This window comes from Meles meles, chromosome 2 (genome assembly GCF_922984935.1).
Source record: "Meles meles chromosome 2, mMelMel3.1 paternal haplotype, whole genome shotgun sequence".
NCBI lineage: Eukaryota > Metazoa > Chordata > Mammalia > Carnivora > Mustelidae > Meles > Meles meles.
Genome location: NC_060067.1, coordinates 69,780,416 through 69,806,715, shown reverse-complemented (window position 1 = coordinate 69,806,715; position 26,300 = coordinate 69,780,416). Strand labels below are relative to the sequence as shown.

Sequence of the window (26,300 nt, the reverse complement as noted above, 5' to 3'; positions counted from 1 at the left end):
GGGGCGACCCTCCGAAGCGCGAACCAGAAAAGAGCTCGCTCAGGCCCGGGACGGCGCAGCGCTCCTGCAGGACGCGTCCGCGCACAGCCCCACTTCAGCAGAGGAGGCCCGCGAGCTGGGAAGGCGCCGCGACCCACGATCCGCAGGCTAGAGCCCAGCGGGGACCGCCCCCCCAATCTCCGCCCCCTCGCAGGCCCCGCCCCTCGCAAGGCCCGCCCGGCCCGGGTTCTGAGAACCCGCCGCGGAGGTCACGTGGCGTGCAACCCGGAGGTAGAACGGGTCGGCGCCGCGCAGCCCTCGGCTCCCGGAGCACAGACGACCCTCCGGGCCTGCGGTGACTGTGCGCCCCCGCGCCCGCCCAGTCATGCGGGCACCGCGCTCCCGCACCCCGCTGCTCACGCTGCTGGCCGCGCTGCTGGCCACGCCCCGGGCCCTGGCAGAGACCCCGTACCTCGTGCTGGTGGACGCGGCCCGCGCGCTGCGGCCCCTGCGGCCCTTCTGGAGGAGCACCGGCTTCTGGTGAGCGCTCCGTGCGAGGAAACTGAGGCCCGAGAGGCCCATCTCGCTTCCATCCCGCCGCGTGCTCCTCCTGAACCCGGAACACGCTCTGGGCCCGCCTGGTTGCACTGGAGAGACCCTTCCCCTCTCACGCCCAGGACCCACCTTAGGCGCTCCGAGGACCGCTACACGAGCCCAAACCCGTCGCTGGCTAGTTTACTCCTTACCCTCAGGGTCCCTCGTCAGTCAGACCCGGAGTTTTCTCTGTCTGCGGGCTCCAGGCAGTGTTTTGGGTGCCAAGAAGGGTTTTCTGAGTGGGTGCCAGAGGCCTCTGGACAGGCCCTGAGTTTGCCTGCCAGCCACCTGGGGCAGGCCGGGTGCAGGAGAGGCAGCAGACCAGGACCCTCCTGAGGGGGCAGCCACAGTGACTCACACATCCCTACCATGGGCCTGTCTCCCACCCTGCTGTGTCTCAGACCTGCCCCTGTCTCCCACCTCCCTGTGGCTCCCACCCCCCTGTGGCTCCCACCCCCTCTGTGGCCTGCTTCTGGCTAAGAGCACCTGGCTGAAGGGGAAGGAGCAGGGTACTGGGATGTGGTCCTCTCCCCTCAGGGAGCTCCTGCTTTCCATAAACAGGAGACTTCCTGACATTCCTGGTGTGAGGGGTCATTTTATTACATCAGGGACAGTAACATTCCCTGGCAGGCACTTTCTGTCCAGCTGCTGGAGATGGGTGTCCTGGGCAAGCCTGGGCCTGTCCATGGGACTCATGCCCCATCCCCCTTTTTCTGTCCCCAGCCCCCCACTGCCTCACAGCCAGGCTGACCAGTATGACCTCAGCTGGGACCAGCAGCTTAACCTGGCCTATGTGGGTGCTGTCCCTCATGGTGGCATTGAGCAGGTCCGGACCCACTGGCTGCTGGAGCTCATCACAGCCAGGTGAGTGACGGGGGCAGCTGGCAGAGCCCGCTTTATGGAGGTGAAGACCGAAGCCAAGAGGAGGACTCTGTCCGGGTGTGCGGGCCATGCAGTGTGGGGCTGTGGTGGGCACTGGGCGGCCCCTGGGTTGGGCACAGCTGGCAGCCCGCTGGACATCACTTAGAGGCTTCGGGGGTAGGTGGGTGTCCCAGTGCACCAGCTTTGTGGCTGGCCCAGCAGCCATGTACCCACAGACCTCGTGGGGTGCACTGGTGGGTCAGGCTTTGCAGGAAGACTGCCCAGGGGCTGGGCTGAAGTTGTGTTGGTCACACCCCCTCCCCTTTGGCCCTGCAAGGCTCCGCCCAGCCAAGGCATGGGACGTAAGGAACACTTGGGTGTGTGTTTGGAAGACTTTGAAAGACATAGAGACCCTCTTGCCCCTGGCCAGAGCTGCCACCTCTCACCCAGTGGGACTGGGACTAGGCGCAGCAAGGGACCAGTATCCTGTTGGCACCTTGGAGGCGTCATGATTGCCTCGGGGACCTTGTTCAAATAAGACCGTGACACCCAGCGTCAAATCGACCCTGCAGGACCACGGATGCTCAGCCTGTGGCCCGGGGTGGCACTGGGGCGGTTTGTTTCAAGGGAGTCGCTCTTGGATGTTTAAGTGTCAGGGGCCTCTGTGTGTTCCCTCCAGGGCAGAGGGGCACAGCATCAGTCTTGGAGGAGTTGTGGCAACTGGTGTCGGTGACCAACGGTGTGCGCATATCTGCTGAGAGCTACTGGGGCAGAAGGGAGGCTCTGCTAGAGGGCGGAGTCCGTGGCTGCCAGCACCCTGTGGCAGGCTCGGGCCCTCTGCACGGCACTATGCACGCTGTGGAAGAGCTGCCCGTCCTCAGTCAGGTCACCCTGGTCCTCCCCAAGGAAGCCGCCTCTCCTCAGGGTGTCCCGCACCAAGGGGCTGCAGCAGGCCAGGAACAGCGTAATGCCCAGGGCTGCATAGTCTCGGCGCAGGTCCCGTAGTGTGGCCACACCGGCTGCATCCAGGAAGAGCAGGGGTGCACAGTCGATGACCACGGCGTGGAAGCTGGCTGCCGTGGATACCAGGGCCGCCGTGCTGGTCCCTGGGCCCAGGTCCACGCCCTCAACAGGGTGTCCCTCACTGACCCTGGCCTCCAGGCCCCGCTCCTTCTTCCTGGTGGCCGCATGCCCCGCATCCAGCCCCGTGAGGCTGGAGAGGGACCGCAGAAAGAAGTCCTTGTTAGCATAGTAGAGCGGCCCCGCAAAGCGGAATATCCGCACCCCAGGCTCGGGGACCAGGCCCTCAAACTCCGCCGCATCCTCGTAGAAGCCAGAGTCCCCAATCTGAGCGAGCAGGGCAGCGCGTGGGCGCTGGGTGCGTCCAGCCAGGCTGAGCAGGGACAGGAGGATGCCGGCCAGCAGCCCCACCTCGACGCTGACCAGCGCACAGGTGGCTGCGGTGGCCACCCAGACCAGCGCGTCGGCGGGGCTGAGCCGCCACAGCTGCGGGACGTCCCTGACCTTGCGCAAGGCGCCACGCAGGCTGACGACAATGACGCAGGCCAGCACGCACCTCTGCAGGTCCCGGAAGAGCGGCGCCAGCGCCAGCAGCACCAACAGCACCACGGCGGCACTGACCACGCTAGACAGCTGTGTGCGGCAGCCAGTGGCCGTCTTCACCAGGGTCTTGGACAGCGCGGCGCTGGTGACGTAGCAGTGGAAGAAGGCTGGCAGCACGTTGCAGCAGCCCACGGCCAGCAGCTCCTGGTTGGCCCTCACGGAGTAGCCGTGGCTCCGGGCGAACATCTCGGCCAGAGAGATGGAGAAGGCGGAGCCCACGAGGGCCAGTGGCACTGCGTCCAGCACCACACGCCACATCAGCCCCGGGTCTGGCACCCGGGGGGCCACGAAGCCCGTGGGGATGTCACCGGCCACGCTGGAGCCAAAGCGTTCGTGGAGCTGCCCAAAATGGGACACCATTGTGGCCGCCACGATGACCACTAGCTCCGTGGGCAGGGGCACCTTCAGGCGACGCTGGCAGCGCTCAGAGAGCTCCTTGCCGGCCAGCAGCATGGCCAGGCACGTGGCACTGGTGACCACGTCGCACAGGTTGGCCTGCCCAGCGTCACGTACCAGGCTCAGCCACGTGCTGACCACCATGCCCGGCCCTTGGTGCCGTGGGATCCGCACGCCTAGCAGGTGCCTCAGCTGGGAAGTCAGGATCGTCACTGAGGCCCCCATGGCAAAGCCATCAAGCAGCGGCTGAGACAGGTAGGCGGACACGAAGCCTAGCCGGAGCATGCCCAGGAGCACCTGCGGACAGGGTGGGGTGAGTGCAGTGGAAGCCTAGAGCCCCTCACCCCTTCACCGCTGCTGCCTGTCTCCCGAGCGGACTGTGTATGGAGTTCTCCGCATGTGTGTGCACACGAGCACAGCAGACGCTGGAGGAGCACACAGAACCTCGTGTGCGGCTCATTGCCGGTCCTCTCCCGTGTGCGGGCTCCGGGCAGCGGCAAGCAGCTCCTTTCCCCTGTCTCATGCGGGGCACTGCCCCTGTCCCGGGAGACCTGGGGCCCCTGGCAGGGTGTGACATTGGGGGTGGACAGGACAGGCCTGGTCCAGGAGAGCCGAGGGCGTGGGGAAGCTGCGGGAAGAGAGGCAGTCCTTCGGGGTCCCACTGGGGACAGGAAACCCAGGGGGCTGTGTGAGCCAGTCAGGCCAGTCCGCAGCTCGAGCCGACCCTTCCTGTCTAGGTCGCAGCTCGCCGGACAGGGTCCCTGTTCCTGGGCATCCTCAGAGCCTTGGGTACCCCCATCCTGGGGTGCCATCCCGTGCCCACCTCTGCTGGCTCTGTCCTGTCCTTGCTGGTTAAACCCACCGTCCTCCGAGGCCCCGACCCTACACTGCCCTGGGCTTGGCCCTCCGAGTGGGTGGTAAGCACCCGAGGGGCTCACACCTCGCTCTGCAGAACCCCCACCTGGGTGGCCCCTCACCTGGTAGATGCCGGCCACCAGCGTAAGGGCAGTGGCGACGCGGATGGCGTAGCAGTCCTGGTCACAGTCCTGCGGCCTGAGCCCCGCCACGGCAGCCGAGGCGTTGATGGTGCTGCTGTTGTCCCCAGGCCCAGGCCCCTCCTGGGCAGGCCCGAAGCCAGCCAGCAGGAGCTCGCGGTCCACCACCTGGCCCACCATGAGGCAGAGCAAGCTGAAGATGCCCACGGAGACGTGGTGTGAGGTGCCCATGAGGAAATAGATGAGGTTCGCAAAGAAGGACGTGTACAAGCTGTAGATGGGCTGCAGCCCTGCCAACAGCGAGTAGGCGATGGCCTGGGGCACCAGGATGATGCCAATGACCAGCCCAGACATAACATCACCCACCAGGGCCTCCCGCGGGCGGTACTGGCGCAGCCAGCGGGTGGCGGGGAGCAGGTCCTGCACCAGCGTCGAGGCCCTCTGCGTGCTGCACGTGCAGCTGCGCCACAGCCTGGCTTTGAGCATCTCACGCAGGCCCAGGGACCCCGGGGGCCGCCGGCGCACCAGCACTGGCCCCGTGCCCTGCAGTGCACCCTCAGCGAACACTTCCATCCTGGCCTGCCACACTCCTCAGGGGAACCTGCAACGGACGCGGGTGTCACTGCTAGGGTCAGAGGGCAGTGCAGAGCCCCAGACCTATGCGTGGCCAAACCCAGCTCCCCTGCTCCCCATCCACTTCTCCGGGCAGGCAGTGGCCCCTCTGTCACCCACCCAAACCACCATGGTCCCCTCTGGCAGCCCTTCTGTCACCTCTGTACCATGGGCTCGGAGGAGGGAGACCTCCCGAGGCCCTGTTGAACCTTGGAGATCCTGGGACCCCAAATCTGCGCTAGGCCAGCAGCGCTGGCCACCCCAGTCTCTGTTCCAGAATTCCTGGGATGGCTTTGGGAGGGTGATCTCTGGGGGGGCCAGGGGGTAGGGAGGTTGGGATGACTGGTCTCTGTCCTCTGCCTCATCCCCCGGGACTGTGGGGTCTCCTTGCCCAGGGTGTGATAATACTCTTCAGGTGGGCCGGGGTCTCAGACCATACAGGTGCACCGTGAACACAAGTGTGGGACTGTCCCTTGTGTCCCAAGGGCAGTGGGCCTTCCAGGGCCCAGTGTGCTCTTGCCTTCCCATCCCTGGCCCACAACACAGGGCCTGGCATCTCCCCAGGGTGTGGAGGACGGTATGGCGGGGAGGTGCGGGCCGCCAGAGCCCCCTGAATTCCAGAGGGATGCTGAGTGGGTTTCCTTTCTGGGAAGACCTCAGCACACGGCCCCCAGAGTCCGGGTGTATAGGAGGGGACTGCTTCAGTGGTATCTGCCTTGTGCCTGCGGGTCCACAAAGGAGACCCACAACTGGCCCTGCCCCTCCCTTCCCCCAGGGAGCTGGCTGCTTTGGTCACCAGGGATTTCACAGTCCCACAGCAGGGCCCTGGATGGTCTTACCTGAGGAGCCCCTCACGGGCTTGGGGAACTGGAAGGTAGCGAAGCAGCTGGCCTGTGGGTCCTCTGGGGCTGGAGTGAGCCAGCCAGCTGGGCCTCCAGAGCCCTCTGGCTTCTGTTGGCCAGTGGGGTGCTGGGTGTGGCCAGCAGGGTTCGGGCGCGGAGCTGGAGCCAGAAGCGCAGCCGTGGCAGATGTGGTGCCCGTCGGGGGCAGTGCTCCGTGGTGACCATCTGACTGCCTGGCCAGCTGGGCTTGCAGTTAAATTATTTACCCCCAAAATTGCTGAGTCATGGGTTTCCTCCAGACCGGTGTTACCTGTCGGCTAATCCAGGGACTTGCACTGTAATCAGAGGTTCACAAACAATTGTGCGGGGCCTCCTGATAAGCTCCCAGCCTCCCCGCACCGCCCCAGGTGTGGGAGAGGGTGGGCGAGGGCGCCTAGTGGCTGGGGTGGGTGCTTGGATGCTGGGGTCCTGGGGGGGAGGCGGAAGTCCCCCGGGACACAGACAGCAAGGGACCCTTCAGCTCTGGGGCCTTTTACTGTCCTCCCCACAACTACCCAGGGGTAGGCGAGGAGGGGGAGGGGCCCTGGGGGAGGGGCAGGCCCTTCATCCTTCCCTGGTCACCCTTCCTGTTGTGCAGAGGGACAGATCTAGTCTGAGCCGGAGCACTGGCCAGGGTGGCCCTGGGCAGCTGTATCCTCAGCCTCTGTTCCATGTCCTTGTGTGGAAGGCGGGAGTGAGGTTTTTGTGCATGCATGCGTGTGTGGATTGCTAGAAGGCCAGCAGGCACCAAGATACGCTACCCACCAGGGGTGCCCTCTTGCTGGGAGGGGGTGGGGTGGTCTGAGCACCTGCATGACTGACAGGTGCCCAGCATGGGCCGGGGCTGGGGGGAAGGCACATGATGGCTTTAGATGGTTACCCTCATGCCCCAGAAACCATATGAGGGCTGTTGCGATCTCAGGTCCCCCAACTTTATACCAAGTAACTGAGGTGAAATTCCATCGCTGGGATATTGAAGGATTATGTGTGCAAAGGGGCCCATCCCACGGGGCTGCCCTGGCCCCGTAGCCCCTAGTGCTCTCCCGTCCCCCCAGGACACACCTAGGGTCTCCTCCCCCCACCCCCACCCCCCAGCCCAGGACCCACGTGACCTCTGATGGGGAGCTGTTTGCCCAGAGCAGGAGAACCTCGGCCCCTCCCTGGGGTCATCAGGCACACCTTGGGGTGCAGAGGGGAGGGTAGCTCTAAGGGGGGCATCTACCTTATCTCCTGCCCCAGTACTGGCAGGGGGGCAGTGAGAGAACTCCCTGGGGTTGTGTGACCCAAACGACTCCTTGGTGCCCACAGCAGTGGCAGCCAGGGTTAGCGTGTGCACGCTGGGTGACGGGGCCTGGATGCTGCTGGAGGAGAGGGGTTCCTCGGGATGGGGACCTAGCGTGGGAAGGGGCCCTTCCTGAGTTAGGAAGAGGAGGGGCAGGGGTTTCTGGAGGCTCTGGGTGGGAAAGCACCAGGGGTGAGATGCAGGGCAGGTGAAGCTGCTTCTGGGAGAGGCTTAGTGGGTAGTGGGCCCACCCAGAGCCTCCACCCTCTCAGCTGCAGCAGGGAGCCAGCCTTGCCCCCCACCCCCGCTGGCAGGGATTGGGCTCACATTTCTACTGGGGCTGGGTGTCTAAATCAGGTGAAGGAGTAGCAGTTGAGGTCACATCTGACTTTTGAGAGGTTTGCAGGACCCCCTCCCCCTGCCCCTGCCCCCGACGTGCCCTTCCCCAGCTTCTCTGTATTGAGGCTGGTGATGGGCACCTGTGGTCTGGCCCCACACACAGGTACCTAGTCCTGGGCGCTTGCTTGTCAGAGGGGCTCCTGAGGCCCACACCCCCTCACTCCGCCGGCCCACGGAGCTGCAGACTTCCCCCGGACAGGGGCCTTGGGGTTCGCCCTCCTGGACCCCCCCTCTGGGGGTGTCTGCCCAGCCCTAAGCCACATGGTTATTTCCTTAGTATTTGTCTTTAAATCTCGGTTTTAAAATTGTCAAGTACGCTTATTTCGAAAGGAGACATTGCATCCCGACCCTGAGTGTAAAGGGGCCGGGTCTGCGGCGCGTTTTGCTTCCAGGGCCCCGAGGTGCGTTTCCCTGGGTGCTGGGTGGGAAGATGGAGGGCGCCGGCCTCTCCTGCCAGCCGGCCCTGAGCCCGACACCCTCCTAGCCCCACACTCAGACTGAGGCTGCGGGCTCCCTCAGGGGGCGGGTCCGTCAGCCCGCCCCGCGCCCCTACACCGCTCCCGCTCTGAGCGCGCGCGGCCCCGCCCTTCTGCTCCGGAAGCGCGCGCCCCACATCTTCGCCCACGTCCCCTCCGTGCGCGACCCCCACCGCATAGCACGCGTGGCCGCTGCCGGTCCGCTCTCACCCGAGCACTCACCAGGCGGGTCGCCGCGTTGTCCTCTGGCGCAGGCGCTCAGGCCCCCCGCAGTGGTTCCGGGGGTGCTCGGTGCAGCCCGACCTCCGCCGGCGCTCGTGAATGAGCCCTTTGTGCTGCCGCGGCAGCCGTGGCCCACGTGCCAGGAGCCCGAGGCCTCCCGTTCAAGGTGCGGACCCCGGCCGCAGAATGCAGGCTGGTCAGTGGAGACCCAGGCCTGTGTGCACTTCACCTCACCGCTCAGCCCCCTCCCTGATTGAGGTCTCAGCCCCTCACGCTGAAGGGGCCAGACAGAGGGGGGACCCAGACACCCACGGTGGAGCCTGAGGACTGCTCCCTGGGGTTCCTTGACTGGGAGTCACTCTGAGGTGGGTTTTTTGGCCCTGGGGACGGGTGTATTGGCCCGCAGGGTATCCTTAGCTATGAGGGCTGGCCGGGCCAGGGGACACTCCTACCCACCCAGGGTGACAGGCTGGGGGTGCCTCTGTGTTGGGACTCCCCCGTGGTACCTCATTGGCCCAGGACACCATGCATGGCAGTACATGTCTGAGACATGCTGGGTGCCCAGTGTGTGCAGGCTGGGGTCATTGCCTCCAGAGGCTAGAGGGAGAGCCTGGAGCCCCTGCACATGTCCTCACTTTCCCTTTGGTCACCCCATCACCTCTGCCCACCCACCCCCCACAGCAGTGGGACTTTGGAACCGTCTGCTGTGCACATTTAATTTTTACCCAAGTGCTTGTTAGTTTTCTTTGCTGCCAGTCGTGACCTTTGGATGGGAGGGGAACAGGTGAGGGAGGTGAGCCCCACTGCCCACAGGCTTGTCCTGCTGGGCCTCAGGAGTGGGAGGACACAGCCCTGCACAGAAGGGCCAGCCAGGGAAAGCAGAGTACCCGGCCTGGGAGGAGCAGGAGGCCCACGTGTGTGGTGGCTCGCCCTGGTCCTGGTGTGGGCTTTGAAGGCCCGGCCCAGGCTCAGCCTTGACCCTGTACAAAGTGAGGCATGGGGGAGAGAAGGATGTAGAGGAGAGGTGTTGACTTATCCGTGTCCTTACTATGCCCAGGGAGATGACTGTGGGCCAGACTGTGGTGTGGGATGGAGAGGCCTGATTTTCCGAGGTGACCTCACCCTGCTCCTCCCCAGTGGCCACAAGAGGGCACACTGCAGGCCCTTCCGCCCCCAGCCACCTTCTTTCCTGGGACAGACAGTGAAGGGACCAGGCATGTTCTCAGGGGGAGCACGGAGAGGCCTGCCAGACCACCTGCCTATGTCCCTCCCGAGGCAGTGCCCCTCAGCCTGGGCCACGTACCCCTGCATGACTCCTTCGCCCTGGCGCCTTGCCTGTGCCTGACTGCAAGGCCACCAGTTTCCTCCCTCAGCCCCCAATGCCGGGTCCACCCTCAGAGACCGCCCATACATACCCCTACTGGCTGAGCTGCTCAGGCGAAGTGTGAGGGGCTGTGTGAGACCCGCTCCACCCACCCACAGGTTGTCCCTTCTACCTTGTAAGCCCATCTACTCTAGCTCCTTTCTGCTGCCTTGTGGCCACCACCCAGTACTGGTGCTGCATCGCTCTCGGGGACCTTTCCAAACATCATGGCAAAAGGGAAAACTATGGGGCTAGTTGTTAGATCTACAGTTGTCGGGGGCTGAGAGGAGGAGTGCGAACAGGGGTAGTACGGGTCATGTGGGGGCCGGGAAGCAACTCTAGGTGATACTGTGGTGGTGGGCACCTGTCCTGATGCCCTCATTCAGACCCACAGAACGTGCCCCCCCCAGGGGCACCCCGATGTCATCTGTAGACTCTGGGTGATGGTGGTGTGTTCGTGGAGGCTGGGATATCCCACTCCAGTGCGGACATGGCTCACGGGGAAGGCTGAGCCCACATGCAAACAGAGGGAAAATGGGAAGTCTCTCTGCCTCCCTCTCAGTTTTGCTATAAACCTAAAACTGTTGGAAAAAAAAGTTTTCAGGGGCGCCTGTGTGGCTCAGTGGGTTAAAGCCTCTGCCTTCAGCTCAGGTCATGATCTCAGAGTCCTGGGATCGAGCCCCACATTGGGCTCTCTGCTCAGCAGGGAGCCTGCTTCCCCCCCCCCCCCCGCCCCGCCTGCTTCTCTGCCTACTTGTGATCTTTGTCAAATAAATAAATAAATAAAATATATTTTTTTAAAGATTTTATTTATTTATTTGACAGAGAGATCACAAGTAGATAGAGAGGCAGGCAGAGAGAGAGAGAGAGAGAGAGAGGGAAGCAGTCTCCCTGCTGAGCAGAGAGCCCGAGGCGGGACTCGATCCCAGACCCCGAGATCATGACCCGAGCCGAAGGCAGCGGCTTAACCCACTGAGCCACCCAGGTGCCCAAATAAAATCTTTTTTAAAAAAAGTTTTCAAAACAAAGTTATGGCACTTTTCTCCCTGGATCTCTGACAGGGCTCCCCATTTCACTCTGAGTCAGGGGCCCATCCTCACCTTGGGAACAAGGCCTTCTGTGACCCTGTCACAGCCTGCACCCTATTGTGTCCCAGGTCCACGCCATGTTTTCTGCTGTTCGATCACTATGCGTTTGCTCTGACCTCAGGGCCATTGCACATGCTGCCCTAGCTGTTCCCTCAGCATTCTCGTTGCTTACTTTGTCTCACTACTTGATAGGTCTTAGACATGACCTCAGAGAGGACCTCCCTGCCTGATCCTTTGCTCCCTGGACCTTCCCCTTCGTGGTACATCTGATGATGCTCTTAAAGATTCAAATAGTTGCCTGATGATTTCTGTCTCCTCCTAGAATGTGAACCTGGAAGAATTTGGGCCACAGTCTGGGATGAATGAAGTAGGGTGGGGAGGCTGTCCTTTCTTTTCTGAGTGTGGGAGGGAAGAGGAATACTCTTGAGACAAATCTGGAGCCCTGGCCTCCAGGAGGTGCCACGAAGCAGGGTGTGGCATCCCCCAGGTCCTGCCCTGTTCCACGGCTCCCCAATCCATAGTCAGCTGTCTGTAGGGTGACTTGTTCTCCCCTACTCCATTCTATCATACCCTTCCCAAAAGGCCTGCCTGCCCCATGCCACCCCTGAGCCCAAAGCTGTTCTGAGCTCCTGAAGGCTTGGGGGTAGGCTTCCAGTACAGGCAGACTGGTTCATACTAGGCAGTGAATGGCTGCTAGGCTGCCATCATTGGTGTTTTCCAAGGGGCAGGACCGACTGAGGAGTCTGGATCTGAGACCTGTGTGGCACCTTGCAGGCTCTCTACATGCTTGAATGTGGCTACAGTTTCAGCCCGGGGCCCACTGTCCTCTGGCCTGACATTCACTGTCCTTCCACAGGGGATCAGCTGGGCAAGGTCTGAGCTACAACTTCACCCATCTGGATCGGTACCTGGATCTTCTCAAGGAGAACCAGCTCCTCCCAGGTAAGCAGCAGCCCCACCCTCGGCACTTTAGTCCTGTCCCCTCCCCATGACCTGACCCCTCTGGGTCCTCGCTGGTTATATGCAGAGGACTGGCCTCTGTGCGGGCAGCTGGGGCCCCGAGCCGGACAGCCACCTTCTGTGTTGCAGGCTTTGAGCTGATGGGCAGCCCCTCCAAACACTTCACCAACTTTGAAGACAAGAAGCAGGTGTTTGAGTGGAAGGAGCTGGTCTCTCTCATGGCCAGGAGATACATTGGTGGGCAGGGCACAGGCCCTGGAGGGACAGGGCGGGCGTTCCTGGGCAGGCTCTCCCATACCACCCGGGCCACCTCCTTGGTCTTCTCTCTCATGAGCCCTGAGCCAGGGTCTCCTGATGGGGAAGGAGGCCAGGCAGGGTGGAGTGGGCTCATATGGGTTTGGATAGCCTTGTCACAGCCAAGTGTCCAGCCGTAGGCAGACTTCCCTGTGAGTTGGGATAGGCTTGGCATTCCCCCACGCAGGGCAGGGGGGAGCATGTGTGACAGTGGGGACACTCTGCAGGTCGGTATGGACTCTCACACGTTTCCAAGTGGAATTTCGAGACATGGAATGAGCCAGACCACCATGACTTTGACAACCTGTCCATGACCATGCAAGGTGGGTGGCGGCTCTGAGGTCCTGTGAATGGAGAAGGGGTGGGAGCAGCCTCTCAGGCACCAGGGGATGGACTCGAGTTCCCTCCGGCCCAGGCTTCCTGAACTACTACGATGCCTGCTCCGAGGGTCTGCGGGCTGCCAGCCCGGCTCTGCGCCTGGGCGGCCCCGGGGACTCCTTCCACCCCTGGCCGCGATCCCCGTTCTGCTGGGGCCTCCTAGGGCACTGTCACAACGGCACCAACTTCTTCACGGGGGAGTCGGGTGTGCGGCTGGACTACATCTCCCTCCACAAAAAGGTACAGTACCACCCCCGCCCCTCTGCTAGCCAGGGGTCCCCGGCCAGCTGCAGCCCCACCCGCTCTTCAGCCCCATGGTCCTGAGGCCCACTCCCGCAGGGCGCGGGCAGCTCCATCAACATCCTGGAGCAGGAGAAGGCCACCGTGGAACAGATAAAACTGCTCTTCCCCAAATTTGCCGACACCCCCATTTACAACGATGAGGCGGACCCGCTGGTGGGCTGGTCCCTGCCGCAGCCTTGGAGGGCGGACGTGACCTACGCGGCCATGGTGGTGAAGGTAGGCCCGACTCCAGGACCTACCCCCCGGGCCGCGTTCCTTCGTTCCTTCGGGGGAACGGGGATTTGGGCACCTGGAAGAGCGTTGCCACTGGACGCCCGCAGGTCATCGCGCAGCACCAGAACCTGCTGCTGGCCAACACCAGCTCGGCCATGCGCTATGTGCTCCTGAGCAACGACAATGCCTTCTTGAGTTATCACCCGCACTACTTCACGCAGCGCACGCTCACCGCGCGCTTCCAGGTCAACAACACGCGGCCGCCGCACGTGCAGTTCCTGCGCAAGCCGGTGCTCACCGCCATGGCGCTGCTGGCCCTGCTGGGTATCGCCCCTTCCCTTACCCGGTGCCAGCCCAGACTGGGGACAGAGGAGGCCACCGGGGGCACCCTGGGTGGGGCCAGGACCCAGGCCTCCGTAGGGCTCTGGTGGCTTGTGCAAAGGCCCTCAGGCAGGGGAAGCACGGATGTATGTGCCCTGCTGGGGATGGGGGAGGATGGGGGAGTTTCCTGCCCCTCACCACCCCGCTTCCCCAGCTCAGTGGGTCCCTGTGGCCCTCCTGGTGCTGGACCCCTACTGGCGGGCAATGAATGGTGGGAAGCCAGGCCCTGGAGGGCAGCCCTGGGAGGCCACGACTTCTGCCTAGCGACCACCCCACCCTGGCCCTGTAGATGGCGAGCAGCTCTGGGCTGAGGTGTCACAAGCCGGGACCGTGCTGGACAGCAACCACACGGTGGGCGTGCTAGCCAGCGCCCACAGCCCTGCTGGCCCCCTTGACGCCTGGCGCGCCACGGTGCTGGTCTACGCGAGCGATGACACGCGCACCCACGCCAACCACAGCATCGCCTTGACTCTGCGCCTGCGCGGGGTACCTCCGGGCCCGGGTGAGCTGAGGTCCTGGGGGAGGGGACTCTGGTGGGCGGGCCCAGTGGGGCGTGGCTCCAGCATCTGGCTCCGCAGGGCTTGTCTACGTCACGCTGTACCTGGACAACGAGCTCTGCAGCCCACATGGGGAGTGGCAGCGTCTCGGCCAGCCGGTCTTCCCCTCCACAGAGGAGTTCCGGTGCATGCGCGCAGCTGAGGTCCACGGGCAGGGCGCAGGATGGGGCAGGGAGGCTGTTGAGATCCCAAGGCCCAGAGTACCACCAGTACCTGTCCCCAGGACCCGGTGGCTGTGGCGCCACAACTGTTCCCTGCCAGCGGCCGCCTGACCCTTCGCCCGGAGCTCCAGATGCCCTCGCTCCTGCTGGTGCACGTGTGCGCGCGCCCCGAGAAGCCACCAGGCCAGGCAAGTAGCCGCTTCCTACCCCGCCGCGCAGGCCCCTCCAACCCCCCAGTCACGGAGCCTCTCTCCCTACAGGTGACCCGGCTCCGTGCTCTGCCCTTGACCAGTGGGCAGGTGCTTTTGGTCTGGTCGGATGAGCGTGTGGGCTCCAAGTGCGTGAGTGCACTCACTCCCACTCCCCTAATCCCCACCCTGTAGGGGCTGCTTATCCCTGTCTATGCCCAGTCTCTTGAGGCTGCAGTGCCCACGTGGTCATTCCACTCTGGTTCTCCAACTCGTCCCCACCTCTGCCTGTCATACCACTGCTCCCGCTGTTCTCACAGCCACAGAAATGGCCGAGACATCCCACACTGCTTGATTGGGGTGGGGGCCCTGCAGGGAACATTGGCAGGTGGCATCTGGGCTCCAGTCCCCTCTCTTCATCAAGTGTGGCCTGTCCTCATTGCAGGAGGAGGGCCAGGGACCCGGGGAGGGGTCAGAGAAGGGGCTGTGAGTCTGCCCTATTCTCCACTGCACCGGGACACCAGCCCTGGTCCTGACTGGTTCCCTCAGGTGTTTATGGACCTATGAGATCCAGTTCTCCATGGATGGTGAGGTGTACACCCCTGTCAGCAGCAAGCCATCGACCTTCAACCTCTTCGTGTTCAGCCCAGGTGTGCCTGCCGCCCTGTGCCCTGGCTTCAGCTGCCCCACTTCTGGGCGTTGACACAGTGTCCCGTGGGGTGGGCTCCAGGGAGCTCTGGGAGTTTGGGGCGGGTCGTGGGGGCTATCACTCAGGGGCACACGGATGTGTTTGCGTCCTCAGACACCGCCATCACCTCTGGCTTCTACCGGGTTCAAGCCGTGGACTACTGGGCCCGACCAGGCCCTTTCTCAAACCCTGTGCGCTACGTGGAGGTCCCTGCCCTATGAAGCCCTCCCCACCCGGTGACTGTGAACCTGTGCTGACCCGGCAGCCTAGGGGGCCAGGAACTGAGATGGGTTGGACCACCAGTGGCCCATCCATCCGCTCTATCTGTCCTCTCCTGTCCTCTTGCTCATCCCCTTAAAGTGCCTTTCCACTGGTCAGTCTTGGGGTTACCCTTTGTGGCTGGGCCCAGGGTGGACTCAGAATCTGGCTAGAGCAGGGCCTTCCCCACATCCCTCCTCTTCAGAGTGTTCTACCGAGGGAGCTAGGATAGGGCTCTGGCCGGGCACGCGGAGACTGAGGTTCGGCTTCCATTAGGATGGCTGTCCTGTTTCCCTGGGCCCTTCGGCCTCATTGCTGGGTGCAGTGGGCTCCATTGCTGTCCCATGCCCATTCTGCTGAGTGAGAGGGGGCCTGCCGCGGTCAGCTTGGAGCCCAGATGAGAACCCACTCCTTGAGGCCCAGGCAGGCTGACCCCTGCACTCCACCTGGTGGGAGGTGGGATGGGGCTTCCAGCTTGTCTGGCCCCAACCATGGCCAGCAGGAAAAAAGGCCCACAATGTCAGCTGCAAGCTGTGCCTGCTCCTGGGGCCATCCTGGTTCCATATCTGAGCCCAGAAGGAGACAGATGGCATGCTGAGATGAAGAACACTGGGGGCTGTTCACAGAGATGTTGACAGTGGGCAGGGATGCTGCCTGGGGAAGTTTGGGACCCAGGATCCCCCCGCCTCCTGCCTCGCACCCCAGGGCCACAGAGCAGGTGAGGGAGCACTCATCAGTCCACACAGAGAAGTATGGAGAGGCCACCTGGTGAGGAGCAGAGACCTTCAGCCTAGGGGTGCAGCAAGTCTGGGGTGCCCTGTGAGCCAGAGTTGAGGTGTGAAGGCCCTGATCCTACTCTCCTCCTCTACTGCCCTCTGGGGCTACCTGGGCTTTGGTCGGGGGGAGGCAATTGGGTCTGAAAGGGCATATTGAAGACCAGGCCCGCTCACCCTCCCTGGCTTCCCCCAACCTGCCAATTGCCCATCCACGTGAAAAACTCAAGGACTGCCAGGTCTCACCAAGTACCTTATTGCAGGTGGGAGAAGCCACCTTGATTACTCTTCATCTGAACCCCATAGTCAGCCCCCGTTCCTTTTCCTCTTTGCCTGTGTGGGTACCATAGGGCTCAGCCCTTATGTTCCCTGCTGACCATTAGTTTACAGGGGGCAGAGGGGGTGCTAGGTGAGTCCCTGGCTTCCAGGTGTGTTCCTCCTGCCCTGTCATGCAGTCCTGTCTCAGCCAGCTCAGGCTGTCATGACAAAGTAGAGCAAACCACTGACCCCAAAGCTACAGCTACAGAAGTGTGTTCTCTCCCAGGCCCAGAGGCCGGAAGTCTGCGATCAAGGTGTGGGCTCAGTTGGATCCTTCCAAGGCCTCTCTCCTGGGCTCGGGCTCACCCACAGCGGCCTTCTTCCCACCCTCTGTGTCCTGCTGCCCTCTCCTGAGGATGCCAGTTCCACGGGAGTACTGCCCACTCTCAGGACCTCATTTTCCTCAACTTAAAGGCTCCTTCTCCAAATACAATCCTGTGCAGAAGCACTAGGAGTTAGAACTTCAACACAAGAATTTGCAGGGGCTGGGGGTGGTTACAGTTCAGCTCCTAATAAGTACGGACTCCATTTCTCCATGGTAGTGGGGATCCATCATTCCAGCAGTAAAGCAGCCTCTTCCCTACCTCCTGGTTCTGTGGTCGTTGGGCCTCTGATGGTGGAAGGGGCGGTTTCAGCTTTCGGGAGGGAGCCTGGGTTCCATGGTGGACTAGGGTCTTTCCGTGGATGCCAAGACCTTCCAACCCGCTGAGCAGAGGTCCCTCAGGCCATGAGGCTGCTCCCCTCTCTGCCCATTGTGTTCTGGCATTTGGCAAAGCTGCAGCTTTCGACCATGAGTTCCTGGCACAGGTGCACAGCTGTTGTCCTGGTGGGAGGACGGGTCCCCCTCTGGAGGTGAGTGTGGCTCTGGGATGGTCAGCAGGGAGTCAGGACAACAGAGACGCATCTGTGCTGTACCCCTAGGCCCTCAGGGGCTAAGCCATCGTCTCCGCCATGCTTGTGACATCCACGTCACCAGCTTGTCACCAGATTGCTGGTGTGTTCCCGTTCTCTGACCATGTGGACAGCTTAGCTTTGGTCTTTGCTGATTTGTGGCTGGGCTTTCTGGGAGTTGGGGTGTCCTTGTGATCGGCCCACACAGCCTCTGCCCCTGCTGCCGGCCTTTCTGTACCTGGTCTCCGGGAGTTGTCACCAGGGTGGCAGGGAGGCCTGTTTACTGGTCTCAGATGTAGGGGATGCCCCACACATCCATGGAGGTGTTTCTGTGGGATAGCACCCTCATTCCATGCTTCTCTGCACATCTTGGCCTCAAGCTTCCCGTCCCGGACTTTGGGAGTTGGGCCAGCTGATCACCTTCCTGGATACTACCTTTGGTAGAACCACGCTTGGGCTTGGTGTCCCCTCAGCTTGGGCCACTGAGAGACACTGGTCTATGTACACATTTGCCCCAAGCCGTGTCTGCACGCTTCTTGTTTCCCAGCAGCCAGTGTACTTGTGAAGCCAGGGTTGGTTGGGGGAGAGGGGAGCTGGACCCCCGTGTTCGTATGGCTCACTTCCCACAGCAGCTGGACCCCGTCCCCAGTATTCACTCTTGAGGGCAGAACACTGCACGTACATGCTTCTCGCTGGGCGCTTGGGTCAGTCAGCTTAGAGCTTATCAAGAGATCAGCAGCCAGCCCAGAGCCAACGTTGAGTGGATGAGGGATTCGGATGGAGGAGGAAATAGCCGTACTCTGGGAGGCTAGGAGTCTGGGCCGGAGATGTTTTTCCTGTTGGCACGTCCCAGAGGCATCTCAGCTACAGCTGCGTCAGGCACCGTGGGCCCGACCGGCCGTCCTCCCAGGTGGCATGATGTTATTTTACAGGACATCCCAACATTTCCATCAGATCCCAAGAACTTCCCTGGAAGCTCCTGGCCTTTGATAGCTTATCTTCCAGCCTGTGGTCTACACGGGCTGGACTAAGGCACCCCGGGCACTCATCAGCTGGCACTCACCCAGTCCAGTCAGCGTAATGTCCTCAAGGAAACAAGAGCCCCGGGACCCTATTAAGCCTGGGAGAAGGGGGTGCCATCAGGGCAAACCGTGGGAGTATGCTGACGTCCCCGTCGCGTGAAGGCCACTGCTCCAGATTCTGCTCTTCGGTGAGGGTAGAGAAGGAGGCATTTGCCAGGTCAGCTGCATGTCAGGAGACACACCGTGTGGTTTTATGCAGGAAACACTGTCAGCTGTGACAGGCGTGGCCAGAGGGGGGCAAGGTGACCACCTCTCCTGCTGATAGCACAGAAGGACCCTGAGTCTGCCCCCGGCAGCTTCCCATAGTCTGATACGGGAAGGGTCTCTGCAGCTTCCCTGGAAACACGGTGGTTTGGGCCCAGGGACTTCTGTGCTGGCCCTCCCTGCACAGGGAACCGATGTGGGACGCGTCACTCCGCTCCCTGCTTTTGGGGGACTACAGAAACTCCAGCAGGAGGGGTCTGCAAAGCCCTTGGCTCACAGGCTCTGTCAGACCTCTCCAAGCCCCTGGAGGTGACTGATGGCTTCCAAGCATTAGTATCGGTTCAGGGCCGTCCAGTAATCCCAGAGGTTGGAGGGCAATCTCCTGAAAATGGCCACAGGGCTCCCTTACATACTTGGGGACACTAACAGGAACTGGATTCTGAGTTCTTTTTTCAGGGGACTCAACCTCTCTCCTCTATCAAAGGCTCTGGGCCTGGACATGAGGCCCCGAAGCCTTGCGGTGATGGGTTGTGTCGAGAACAGGCCACCATGCCCTCTTGTTTGCAGAAGAGCCCTGATGGCCCCCCACTTCGGAAACGCCCATGTGTGCATCACCTGCGTGTTCTTGAAACTTCACTCTGACTCATGAGCCAGTCCAGGCCAGGAGGGCATTTCCAGGAGCCTCAGGCCGCTGCGGGTCCCGGGAGCGTGCAGGCCCCCTCGGTGTGTTGAGAAGTAGCTGCAGCTCAGAGTCAGGCCCCTCTGGGGGCTCAGGCTGCCCAGCCCAGCAGTTGCGTGGCCCACACCACGCAGGGACTGAGGCGTGCTCCCTCTTCTTGGAAGCTATATCAGGGTCCAACCTCTATTGGGTTCTGGAGGCCAGAGGGGTGATCCAGGCACAGACGTAGTCACACGGGGGGTGTGAAGTCCCCAGCTTGAGGACCCGGTGGCCCTGGTCTCCTGCCCATCCTGCCCGAGGCCTTCTCAGGTGTCAGGGTGTCCCTCATCCTTGAAAGTGGCCATTTTTTAGCAAATGAACACTTGAGCTGCTCCCGCTTTGTGTGGGACTGTGTCCCCGCCCTGTGGCTAGAGAGACCACAGCCCCAGAGGCCCTCAACTCACTTCCTTTTTTCCCTTTCTCCGAAGAGGGAGAGGTCGAGGTCTCCAGTCTATACAGGCTCCGCTGTTGCCATAGCAACCAGCCCGTGCAGCCACCTGCACTCCACCTGCATTCCACCCACTGCTGCACCACCCCCTGGGGAATTTGAGTCCCAGTGACACCACTTCCATCCACAGGGTCAGATCTGAGTCACCTGATGCCAGGAGCCCTTGTGGAAGGTCTGTGTCCTGGGGCCACCATGGGCGCTGATGGCCCCGCCAGTCAGGGCCCTTGCAGGGAGGACACACATGCTCCAGCTCAGCTTTGATGCAGGATAGTCACCCAGGGGGTCAGGGACCAGAGAGCACAAGGGAGGTGCCTGCTGGGACCAGGCCAGCAGGCACGGTTGGTACCCTTCGCAGGTGTGAGGGAGGAAGAGAGGGATGCCCTATAGATCTCTGGCCTTGCCTTGGACTCCTTCCAGATCATGCATAGACCAAACCCAAGTGGAAGGCAAAGACAGAGAAGCCAGGTGCCACCAAACACCTGGGCATGACCTGGCCTCCAGAATGGGGAGGGAATGGCTGTGGGCCTGGTTAGGGAGGGAGAGTGGGGAGGTAGAGAAGGGAGGGAAGGAGTCGGGCCCTTTTCGGGGCCCCAGCAGGGTTGGGGGGGGTGTGTGCTGCCGAAGAAGGCCATCCTGGGCCTGGTGCCCTGGCCCACAGCCTGAAATGGGCACCGGGTCCGCTGGGGCAGGGGGGAATGTGGATGGAGTTCAGCCCTTGGCATGATGGAACGCCATGAACGCAGACCCTTCCCAGACTGAGAGAGGCCCCGGGTTGCGCTGCCAGGGATCGTGCAAGCCCCGCTCCCTGCCAACACTTCGAATCACCATGCAGGGCAACACCACCTGCCCAGCCCCCTGGATGCAGCCCAAGCGCCCCGATATCAGACCAAAAATCTTCCTGCACCCTCCTGGTCAAGGGTCTCCACTGGGGTGGCAGCGGAGATGGGCTGCCCGTAGGATGCTGTAAGTGGCCCCTCCCTGCTTAAGCCAGGGTGAGCTGCAGATGCCCCAGCTCAGCAGCAGGAGGGCCTGAAGCCCCACTGCCCTCCACACGTGGCCGAGCCCCTTCTCCTGGGGCCCTGGGGCCAGCCTGTGGAGTGGCCGTTCCTCTGGGTGAGGGCTTGTGTAGCAGACACTACGTGGGAGGAGGCTGTGGATGCCAGCCCCGTGCCCAGTGCCTGCCCCCTGCTCCAGGCTGCTGCCTTTGGGGAGAGCTACAGAGAACCCTGACCGGGACCACCCTGGGCCAGTGATGGTGGTGAGTGGGCTTCTCCATCAGGGACAGTTGTCCACGATCAGCCCTGGTCAGGATGGCTGGGCCCCAGGCAGGGATCCCCTCAGGGATTAAGGGATCGAGGCTCAGTCCCAGAGTGCTGGTCAGCCCCCGCAGAGTTTGCCCTACTGGTGAGAGCCGGCCACAGAGCCAGACCGCAGGCCAGTGCCTGTGGGGACAGCTGACCCTAGGAAGGGGCCAAGTCTTACCCTGGGGGCTGCTCTTCTGAGCTCACCTCTCAGAGGGCTGCACGTGGGGCTGCCCACCCTACTGTGTCTGTGGCCAAGAGTTACAGGGAGCACCCCAAGTGTCCCTCAAAGGCAGGAAGAAGTGGGTCCAGATCCCTCCAGACCGTGGTTCTAGAGCAGATCCAGGGATGAGGCCAGCCCCGTGTTCTTTTAAGGGAAAGTTCCCATGAGGATCTCAAGCTGAAATGACAGGTCACAGGAGGGAAGGTGCAACCAAAAAGTTTGTGCATGAAAAATCCAAATCGATTTGGACACCCCAACTCAGGTGTTCATGCACTCACTCAACAGACACCGAGAGTCTGTGTGTCTGGACACCTGTCAACTCAGCAGCTCCCCGGACCCTCCATTAAGGCCCCTTCTGTCTTTCTGACACATCAACCCCGTTTGTCTTTTTAAAAATAATACCTTTATTGGGGCACCTGGGTGGCTCAGTGGGTTAAAGCCTCTGCCTTCGGCTCAGGTCATGATCCCGGGGTTCCGGGATCGAGCCCCGCATCGGGCTCTCCGCTCAGTGGGGAGCCTGCTTCCTCCTCTCTCTCTGCCTGCCTCTCTGCCTACTTGTGATCTCTCTGTCAAATAAATAAATAAAATCTTAAAAAAAAATACCTTTATTGAGTGCAATAGCCTGCACTATTTAAAGGATACAACTTGACGAGTTTTGACATGTTTACATCCGTGAGCACAATCTAGATCACGCACCTCAATGACCCCCAGAAGTCACCACAGCTCACCTGTCCCGGGACCCCGCCCTGCCCCCAGCAGCCCCAGATCTGCTTTCTGTCACTACAGCTCCCCTAGCTTTTCTAGAATGTTACACAGACGCCATCACACAATGTGCAATCTTACGACTTTTTGTGTTTCTATCACTTAGTCTAACTATTTGGAGATTCATCTGTGTTCTTGCAAGTGTCTGTCGCTAATGCATTGTATGGATAAGGATCTGTCTGGTGACTCACTCGCTTGTCAGACATTTGGGTAGTTTCCAGTTTGGGGCTCTTACAAATAAAGCTGCCGTAAACATTTGTGCACAAAGATCTGTGTGGACACGTGCTTCTTTTCTGGTGGGTAAATACCTAGCGGCGGAAGACCATATCATAGGACCAGATTCAATGTGCGCTTCACTCTGAAAAAACTTGCTAAACTATTTTCCAAGGCAGTTGTACACACCGGCAGTGTACAAGAGCCCTGTTTGCTGTACACACTCACGTGACCCTCTTCTCCACATTGACCTCGCATCTCACTGAGCTAAGACGATTAGTTCTAGTGGCTTTGCTTTTACAGATCACATAGATTTTCTACATAGATGATCATGTCATTTACAAATCAAGACCATTTTACTTCTTTCTTTCCGGTCTTCACTCCAGCATAATGTTGATTCGCAGTGAAAAGAGCAAACCCAATGCTCAGTCCCGGTTTTAGCGGAAGCTTTAGTCTTAGTCTTTAGCCATTAAGTATGATGTCACCCATAAGGCTTGTCAGCTTGGAGAAGACTTTTCTATGCCTAGTTTGCTGAGAGTTTTTAAAAACCAGGAATAGGTGTTGGGTTCTGTCCAATGCTTTTTCTGCCTCTGTAGAGATAATCTCTACGATTTTTCTTTTTGTTAATACATTAAGTTACAGGGACACCTGGCTGGCTCCGTTGGTTTAAGAATCCAACTCTTGGTTTCAACTCAGGTTGTGATCTCAGGGTTATGAGATTGAGCCCCCACATCAGGCTCTGTGTTTCGGGTTCTCTCTCTCTCTTCCTTTTTCCCTTCCCCCGAGCTCTCTCTCTCTCAAATAAATAAGTAAATATAATATTAAAAACATATGGTAAGTTACATTAATTGATTTTCAAATGTTAAACCAACCGTTGCATCCCTTGCATTTCTGTTGATCCTAGTTGATCATGATATATATTTATATTCTTTTTATATTGTTTGTATTGTGGCTGGCTTCATGGAATGAGTTGGGAGGCATTCCCTTCTCTTCCCTTTTCTGGTAGTATTTGTGGAGTATGGGATTTATTTCCTCCCTAAATGTTTTCTTAGTCATCTCTACACACAGTGTGGGGCTCGAACTCACCACCCTGAGATTAAGAGTCATACGCTCCACCGACTGAGCCAGCCAGGTGCCCCCAACTAAATGTTTTGTAGAATTCTCAGTGAAGTCCTCTGGGGATGATGTTCTCTTTGTGGAAAGGTTTTTATTGAAAAGTTCACATCATTTAATAGGCATATTCAGGCTCTCTATCTCTCCCTGAATGTACTCTGGCAGTTTGTCATTTCCAGTGAATTTGTACATTTCATCTAATGTGTCAGATTTGTTGGCATAGAATTATTCATAACATTTCCTATTAATATTTTCACGTGTAAAATTTGTAGTGGTGTGGCCTTGCTCCTCCACTAATCAATCCCTCTTTGATTCCAGATCGATCTTCTTAAATAAACAGGTTTGGGGTCATTATTTTCTTTTATGTTTCTTTTTTTTAAATTTCAGTGATTTCTTTCTTTTTTTTTTTAATTTTGTTTATTTATTTGACAGACAGAGATTACAAGTAGGCAGAGAGGCAGGCAGAGAGAGAGAGGGAAGCAGGCTTCCTGCTGATCAGAGAGCCTGATACGGGGCTCAATCCCAGGACCCTGAGATCATGATCTGAGAAGAAGGCAAAGGCTTTAACCCACTGAGCCACCCAGGCGCCCCTAATTTCAGTGATTTCTAATGTACCCATTATTATTTCTCTTCTCTATCTACTCTGGGTTTCATTGGTTCTCATCCTTTCTAGCTTCTTTACCTGGAAGCTAAGATCATTGGTTTGAGACCTGTCTTTTCTTAAATAGGTGTTTAGTGCTGCCAGTTTCTCTAAGGACTGCTTTAACTGTATTCCAAATAAAGATTGTTATCATTTTTTTATATGTTGTCTTTTCATTTCCATTTATTTCAAAATAATTTTTAATTTTCTTTTTGTTTTTTTTTCTTCAATCATGGAACATTAAGAAGTGGATTATTTGGTTTGCAAGTATTTGAGAATTTTCCAGATAGTTTTCTGTTAACAATCTCTAATATAATTGTAATATGGTCAGAGAACATTGTTTTGATGACTTGAATTATTTTGCATATGTTGAGACTTGGGCCCAGAAGATGAAAGACTCTTCTATAAATATGTTATTTGTTTAGGCCAAGTTAGTTGGCAGTCTTCTTTCTTTTTTTTCCTGTTCTTTAAAAAATTTTTTTAATCTTTTAATTAATTTAATTTTTATTAAATTATAAATTAAATTAATTTTAATTAATTAATCTAATTTTAATATCTATATTTTTATATTATATATTTATATTGTGTGTATATTTAATAATATTTATATTATATATTATATATTTTTATATTATATGTGTTATATATATATATCTTTTATATTTATTTATTTATTTATTTGACAGAGAGATAGAGAGAGGGCACAAATAAGCAGAGCAGCAGGGAGAGGGAGAGGGAGAAGTAGGCTCCCCACTGAGCAGGGAGCCCAATGCGGGGCTCGATTCCAGGATCCTGGGACCGTGACCTGAGCTGAAAGCTGACGCTTCACGGACTGAGCCTCCCAGGAGTCCCAACAACCTCTGCCTTTTAACTGGGATATTTACACTCTTTATGTTTAGTGTGATTATGGATGTGGTTGGACTTACTCTACCATCAAGCTATTTATTTTTTATTTGCCTGGTGTGTTATTTCCCTCTTTTTCTGGTTTCTTTCTTTTTTTTTACAATAATTATCCCATCTGTCTGCTTTGTTGCCTTACTAGGTGTAATGCTTTCTTAGGCGATTTTGAAGATTTTTTATTTTATTTTTTTATTTGACACAGAGAGAAAGATCACAAGTAGGCAGAGAGGCAGGCAGAGAGAAGGGGGGAAGCAGGTTCCCCGCTGAGCAGAAAACCAATGTAGGCAGAAGCTCAATCCACTGAGCCACCCAGGTGCCCTACTCTTAGGCAATTTTAGGCATTTCTTTCAGATTTATATAGGCAATGTCTCCTGTCCAGTAATATGATGCCATCTTTATGTAGTAAAAGAGCCCTGCCACACTGCATTGTCACTTTCCCCTCCCAGTCTTTGTGCTCTTGTGGTCATATATCTTACTTTTTCATATGATATGAGCCCCCACAATACACTGTTGTTATTTTTTGTTTTAAATAGCTGATTGTCGGGGCACCTGGGTGGCTCAGTTGTTAAGCATCTCCCTTCAGCTCAGGTCTTGAGATCCTGGGATAGAGCCCGACATAGGGCTGCTTGCTCAGCGGGAAGCCTGCTTCTCCCTCTCTCCCTCCCCCTGCTTGTGTTCCCTCTCTCTCGCTGTGCCTCTCTCTCTGACGAATGAATAAATAAATAAAATCTTTAAAAAATTTTTTAAAAATAGCTGATTGTCAGGGCTCCTGGTTGGCAGGCTCTCAGGGTTGTGAGTTCAAGCCCCACATTGGGTGTGGACCCTAAAAAATTTTTTAAAATAAATGACTGATTGGCTTTTAAAGGGATTTAAGTAATAAGAAAAACACCTCTTATTGTTACTCATGCAGCTACTGTCTCTGTGCCCTTTATTCTCCCCCCCTTCTTATTTCTATGTATGTATGAGTGTGTGTGTGTATGTGTGAGTGTGGTTTCAGGTTTCCATCGGGTGCCCAGAGGATGCCCTTTAACATTTCTTGTAGTATAGATTTGCTCATGATTAATTGTTCAATCTCCTTATGTCTGAAAGGTCCTAATTTTATCTTTGTTTCCAAATGACATTTTTACTCATAAAGAACGCAGGTTGGCAGGTTTTCTTTTCGCAGTATTGTAAAGAGATTGCTCCACTGTCCGGCATGCATTGTTTTCATCCAACAGGACATCAACGGATCATCCTTTCCTTTGCTCCTGTATACAAATTTTTCCCTGGGATACTTTTTTTTTTTTTTGAAGATTTATGGATTTGAGAGAGAGTATAGGAAGAGGGGCAGAGAAAGATGGAGAGAGAATCCCAAGCAGACTCCCCATCGAGCACAGAGCCCGACATGGGGCTCGATCCCACAACACTGACGTCATGACCCAAGCGAAACCAAGAATTGGACGGTTGAACGACTGAGCCACCCAGACGCCCCATCTCTTAGATACTTTTAAGCTATTCTCTTTATCACTGTTCTTCAGCATTTTGAGAATAATGTGCATGCTTTAGTGTAGTTTTCTCCATGC

General features: G+C 58.1%; 2 protein-coding genes across 6 annotated transcripts; one reads left to right on the top strand and one right to left on the bottom strand.

Moving 5' to 3' along the window:
- The first annotated feature begins 227 nt into the window (after positions 1 to 227).
- IDUA (alpha-L-iduronidase) lies at positions 228 to 20,100 on the top strand. Of its 5 annotated transcripts, none has more exons than XR_006816854.1 (14): positions 228 to 519; positions 1,297 to 1,437; positions 11,628 to 11,713; positions 11,861 to 11,968; positions 12,253 to 12,348; positions 12,441 to 12,643; positions 12,743 to 12,922; positions 13,027 to 13,243; positions 13,590 to 13,802; positions 13,879 to 14,000; positions 14,081 to 14,206; positions 14,279 to 14,359; positions 14,756 to 14,856; positions 15,009 to 15,149. XR_006816854.1 is itself a non-coding variant. In XM_045995206.1 (14 exons), the coding sequence occupies exons 1-14, from the start codon at positions 365 to 367 to the stop codon at positions 15,113 to 15,115; spliced, it is 1,806 nt and encodes a 601-aa protein (XP_045851162.1). In that variant the 5' UTR covers positions 228 to 364; the 3' UTR covers positions 15,116 to 15,271. The 5 variants fall into 5 exon arrangements, 4 of the variants coding, with proteins under 4 accessions (XP_045851162.1, XP_045851131.1, XP_045851141.1 ...); XM_045995206.1 differs by having other exon boundaries at positions 12,567 to 12,643; positions 14,279 to 14,355; positions 15,009 to 15,271; XM_045995175.1 differs by having other exon boundaries at positions 14,279 to 14,355; positions 15,009 to 15,271.
- Positions 1,431 to 6,129, bottom strand: SLC26A1 (solute carrier family 26 member 1). Its single transcript, XM_045995163.1, has 3 exons — positions 5,900 to 6,129; positions 4,431 to 5,049; positions 1,431 to 3,750 (listed from the first exon to the last, which is right to left on the bottom strand). Exons 2-3 carry the CDS (start codon positions 5,019 to 5,021, stop codon positions 2,221 to 2,223), a joined length of 2,121 nt encoding a protein of 706 aa, XP_045851119.1. The 5' UTR covers positions 5,022 to 5,049; positions 5,900 to 6,129; the 3' UTR covers positions 1,431 to 2,220.
- Positions 20,101 to 26,300: the final 6,200 nt, after the last annotated feature.